General features: G+C 45.9%; 1 protein-coding gene across 1 annotated transcript in view; it reads left to right on the top strand.

Moving 5' to 3' along the window:
- Window positions 1-4,801, top strand: part of LOC100944354 (mitochondrial carnitine/acylcarnitine carrier protein) — a 20,830-nt gene extending 16,029 nt beyond the window's left edge. Inside the window, exons 3-7 of the mRNA XM_023519517.1 lie at window positions 1,182-1,299; window positions 2,110-2,182; window positions 2,545-2,654; window positions 3,140-3,264; window positions 3,972-4,801. Coding sequence (XP_023375285.1) covers window positions 1,182-1,299; window positions 2,110-2,182; window positions 2,545-2,654; window positions 3,140-3,264; window positions 3,972-4,034 — 489 coding nt within the window. The 3' untranslated portion in view covers window positions 4,035-4,801. The remainder of the gene's footprint in view (window positions 1-1,181; window positions 1,300-2,109; window positions 2,183-2,544; window positions 2,655-3,139; window positions 3,265-3,971) is intronic.
- The last annotated feature ends 873 nt before the right edge of the window (window positions 4,802-5,674 follow it).

The raw sequence follows: 5,674 nt of genomic DNA, 5'->3' as shown, positions 1-5,674 counted from the left end.
CTGGACTCAAGTGACCCTCTTGCCTTAGTGAGATTACAAGCATATGCTACTATACCTAGCTCATTTTTCTATTTTTTGTAGACTTGAGGTCTTACTATTAGGCTCAAACTGGCTTTGAACTCCTGGCCTCAAACATTCCTCCCCCCTCAGCCTCCTAAAGTGCTAGGAGTACATGCATGAGCCACCATTCCAGCCAGTTCACCTTTCTCCCTTCCCTCCCCTCCCCTCCCCTCTCATTCTCTTCCTTCTTTCCATTTTTTGGTGATAGCATCTCACTCTGTTGCTCTGAGTACAGTACAATGGCATCATCATAGCTTGTTGCAACCTCAAATTCCTGGAGTTCAAGTTGTCTTCCTGCTTCAGCCTCCTGAATAGGTGGAACTATAGGCATATGCTAGGATACCTGGCTAAGTTTTTTATTTTTAGTGCAAAACAGGGTTTCACTCTTGCTTAGGTTGGTCTCAATCTCTTGAGCTCAAATGACCCTCCTGCCTCAGTCTTTCAGAGTGCTAGGATTACAGGTGTGAGCCACCATGCCTATTGCTATTCACCTACTTAACCAAGGCAAGTCTCATGACCAGCTAGACTTGGAATGCATTTGGTGCTAAGTGTATATGTGAGGAAGGAATAAGTATTTGTTGCTTTTTTTCTAGACCTTCTGCTAGTTTTATTATGTTTGGGAGATATCCTCAACTAGTTTTTCAACTTTTCTCTTGATTTTTTTTTTCTAGTCATTATGTGAATTTTTTTTTTTTTTTTGGAGACAGAGTTTCATTTTGTCGCCCTCGGTAGAGTGCAGTAGTGTCACAGCTCACAGAAACCTCAAACTCTTGGGCTTAAGTGATTCTTTTGCCTCATCCTCCCAAGTAGCTGGGACTACAGGCACCTGCTACCATGCCCGGCTATTTTTAGAGATAGGGTTTCACTCTGGTTCAGGCTGGTCTTGAACGCATGAGCTCAGGTAGTCTACTCGCACCTGGCCAGTATGTTTTGTGTTAATTTTACCTAGCCTTGTTCATAGTGCCTTCCTTAATAGTACATGTTCTAAATATTTATCAATTTGACAGTGAGGTCTTTCATTGCTCTAACACATAATGACCACTTTGTATTGTCCATGATCTGCTGCGTTTGCTGACTTTGATGTTGTTGTTCTGACTTGATGACTACCACCTCCCTCTCAGATTCAGGCTTCTTCAGGGGAAACTAAGTACACTGGTACCTTGGACTGTGCAAAGAAGCTGTACCAAGAGTCTGGGATCCGAGGCATCTACAAGGGGACTCTGCTCACCCTCATGCGAGGTAACCTTTGAGGACTTCCACCTGAGGTCACCTAAGGATGGTCTTGCCTGCTTCACCAGATTAGCCTTGGCATAATTCATGTCATAGCTCTGACAATACTGGCAGTGAGTGTCTGATTTTAGGCAGTCTCACCCTGGCCAGCATGGACATAGATGAAGATTGGGGACCTTCTGTCCTTCCTGAGTGTCTGTAGAGGTGCAATTCATGACAGTGGTAGTTGTAGAGGAGTGGCAAGTCAATCATGGATGGAGGCATGACTATGAAGAGTGACTGAGGGAAAGTGGGCTTCTTCTTGCTTTTGAGAGGCATGTCTTGGTGGAGTGACAGTAGGAGAGGTGGAGATAGTCTCACTCTTGTCCTGACATGGCGGCTTGGAGGAAAGCCAGATACACTAGCTGTGGAAGTAACTGCTTGGTGTGGGCATGTTGGTGGTGACCACTCAGAGGAGAGTTTAAAGATGAAATTATGTCTTGGGTGGTGCCTGTGGCTCAAAGGAATAAGGCACCAGCCCCACAGCCCCATATGCTGGAGGTGGCAGGTTCAAACCTAGCTCCAGTCAAAAACTGCAAAAAAATAAAAAATAAAAAAAATAAAGAAAGATGAAATTATGTCATATGTATGGCACTCATACCAGTGCTTTGTGCAGAACAGCATCTCATAGCTGCAAAGTGGTTACTACAAATAGGATATGACTGCTAAGGAACTTCTCAGGAAACCTTGAAGATTCTAGTGCTGAACTTGTCTCTTCTAAGTTTAAGAAATCTGTGAGGATTTTACATACTTACTTCACCTTGTTCTTGCCACTAACAGATGTTCCAGCCAGTGGAATGTACTTCATGACTTATGAATGGCTGAAAAATATCTTTACTCCAGAGGGAAAGAGGTAAGGAGAACGGAAGAACTTAGAAACCCCTTTCCCCAGTCATGGGTGGGTTGCCCTCTCCTGTGGTAGGTCTGAAAGCAGAACTGGGACTTTTTCTTGGCTCCATGCCCACTTTCCTCATGGCTGCTGAGGTCCAGCTAGCTTCTTGTACTCTGTGCATCACTCATTGGAGCAAGTATTTGAAACAGGAGCATGAAACCTCCAAGGAGTGGCAGCTGCAATATCATGGGTTCTGGCCTCATACTACCTCCCTATAGCCAATTTATCCTTCTGTGTAACTTCCCTGTTTGCCACAGGAAGGATTGTCTGAATACCAGTCTCACAGCATTTGTCTGATTGGGGATATGGTTGGTGTTGTGCAGGGTGAGTGAACTAAGTGCTCCTCGGATCCTGTTGGCTGGGGGCATTGCGGGGATCTTCAACTGGGCTGTGGCAATTCCCCCAGATGTGCTCAAGTCCCGCTTCCAGACTGGTGAGTGGAGGGTAGTGGATGACAGAGTCAGTCCCAGCACTGGCTACTCCTGGGATGCAGAGTTCTTAAGGCCCTAGGGACACTGACTATCCATGGCAGCACCCAACAACTTTTAGACCTGCATTCTCCCTCATAGTCTTTTGTGTTTTGGGAACTCTAGATTTATTTTCATGTCAGTGTAAACACACATAAGTGAGATAAGAAGTCAAATCTACTCTCTTTTCCCCTAATGAACAGAAGGGCTGCTTCATTCTTTATTCTTCTTTTCCATTCTCTTGGCAATAGTAAATTCAATATTTGTTTATTTGTCCTGCGGCAAATTGTGTTATTTATGTCCTGGTCTCACATCACCTGCAAAGTGTCCTCTCCCTGGTGCTGACCCTGATCCTGCAGGAAGACTTAACTACTAGATTCTCCCTAGGTGTGTTGCCATGGTTAGGTCAGGAAACTTCCTGAAGACTTACACATTGGATTCTGTCCTCCAGCACCTCCTGGGAAATATCCTAATGGTTTTAGAGATGTGCTAAGGGAGCTGATCCGGGATGAAGGAATCACGTCCTTATACAAGGGATTCAATGCAGTGATGATCCGAGCCTTCCCAGCCAATGCAGTGAGTATTAGCTTGCAGAGAATGTGCTTTCTATTTGGGGCTCAGGACAGGGGTAGATGGGCTGTCTTGCTTGCTGTTGGAATTGACTGGGGACTCAGTTTCCCAAAACACTATCCTCAGCCAGATTCTCCTTATTTGTTCCCTTTCCTAAAGCTGTCTAGGTGGATTTGCCTTTGGGGATCTCTGAGGTGAAGGGCTTTGATTTCTTGACCTGGCCCTCAGAAGCAGGCAGTGTAGGATATGCATTTTTTTCTCCTCTTAAGAATGAGAGAGCATGGCTCGGCGCTTAAGCTCAACCGGCTAAGGCGCCAGCCACATACACCTAAGGTGGCGGGTTCGAATCCCCAGCCTGGACCTGCCAAACAACAATGACAGCTGCAACCAAAAAATAGCCGGGCGTTGTGGTGGGCGCCTGTGGTCCCAGCTACTTGTGAGGCGGAGGCTGGAGACTCGCTTGAGCCCAGGAGCTGGAGGTTGCTGTGAGCTGTAATGCCACGGCACTCTGCCCAGGGGGACAGCTTGAGGCTCTGTCTCAAAAAAAAAAAAAAAAAAAGAATGAGAGAGCACAGCTTAAATCCTAGATCTAGGGTGGGAATAGACTTTTGTTCTGAATAGGGCCAACCAAGTCTGGTGCTGGGGTGGCAGTGGGTGGGATTTATGAATAGTCACATTCCTGCTGGCTTTTTTCTCTCCCAACCGTTTCTCAGGCCTGCTTCCTTGGTTTTGAAGTTGCCATGAAGTTCCTTAATTGGGCCACCCCCAACTTGTGAGGCTGAAGACTGCTTGAGGCTTCTGGATGCTGAAAGGAAGAGTAATGGGCAGGGGACTCAGCAGTCCTGAAGGGTGAGGGGAGGGGGATGGTGGGATCAGAGCTCTGTGCATGACTTGGTGAGACCGTTGCCTTAATGACATCCTCTACCTTGTGTAACTTGGTGTGCCATTTTGAAACCTGAATTTAGTCTTGTCAATATAAGGGATCCCAAGAGGGTTTGGAGATGGAAAAGTAGCTTCTCGACCAAATACTGTCCTATAGCCAGAATGCTGTCTAGTAGTTGACTGCTGGTCTTACTATACCCCAAATATTTTTTGTTAAAGAGGTAATCTCAGTTTCTCACTGGAGGCACTCTGCATGTTTTCAAACAGCTGACCAGGAGCTGGGGCCTTCTTCAATCCCTAGCCAGGAATACCCATCTAATTTCCAGGGTGCCATCTAATTATGGCCTGCACATGGGGAAGTGGACGTGAGGCCTATACTGTTTTTCCAAGTGTACTAGGCATATATGCCTAAGAACAGATAGCTTATTAACCGTTGGACTTTTATTTTATTTTTTACACATGCAAGTAATCAAAAGTAAAACTAGAGTAGCCTAATTTCCCAAGAGTAGGTGGAAAACTTTTCCTCCTACACAGTGAAGACAGTTGTAGCCTGGTAGGATAAGAGAGAAAGCTCAGGGTGTAGGAAGTCTCTTTTTGCACACTCTTTTCTCATGAAAGCACCCTATTTTAATAGGAAACAATAAATATTGTTTCTAATTTTTGCATTGTGTAATTTTTTTTCTTCTGATTCTGGGACATGTTGGTAGGCAGCCATTGGTCTTGGTGGAGGCTGTCAAGGATCCAGTATCTTTTCCTGGGAGCCTTACGCAGGGGATCTGACAGGAGGAGAAAGAGGAAGTTTGGGCTTGCTCAGCATTTTCTCTTTTTTTGAGACAGAGTCTCACTTGTCACTCAGTAGAGTACCCGGTGTTATAGTTCACAGCAACCTCAAACTCTTGGTCTCAAGTGATTCTCTTGTCTCAGCCTCCCACATAGCTGGTACTATAGGTACCAGCTGTAGTACCCACTGTTGTTGCCCACTACAACGCCAGGCCATTTTTAGAGATGAGATCTCGCTCTTGCTCAGGTTGGACTTGAACTTGTGAGCTCAGACAATCCACCTGTCTTGGTCTCCCAGAGTGCTAGGATTACATTGTGAGCCACTGCACCTGGCCCTTGCTCAGCCTTTTCTGACTGCCCTAGCCCCTGCTGCTCTAGGGAGGATGGGTGGTATGATGTGGCTTGATTGGTAACTGCTCATATAGCCCTTGGTGCAAACTTGGTATGTAGGCCCCCATAAGGTCCATCCCATCCTTCATTTATTCTTCTCTCTGTCTTGAGTCACAAGGATGTCTGAATAGTCAATTGTTCTAAATGAGCAAAAACAATCTCAGATTTTCATATGGACTTTAGAATTGCTACATGATCTAATGTGGCTCAAGTGGCTAAAGCGCCAGCCACATACACCTAAGGTGGCGGGTTTGAATCCAGCCCGGGCCCGCCAAACAACAACAACAGCTGCAACCAAAAAATAGTCGGGCATTGTGTTGGGTACCTGTGGTCCCAGCTACTTGGGAGGCTGAGGCAGGAGACT

This window comes from Otolemur garnettii, unplaced genomic scaffold (assembly GCF_000181295.1).
Source record: "Otolemur garnettii isolate 467f Iridium unplaced genomic scaffold, OtoGar3 scaffold00179, whole genome shotgun sequence".
NCBI lineage: Eukaryota > Metazoa > Chordata > Mammalia > Primates > Galagidae > Otolemur > Otolemur garnettii.
This window is presented reverse-complemented; position numbering and strand designations above follow the sequence as displayed.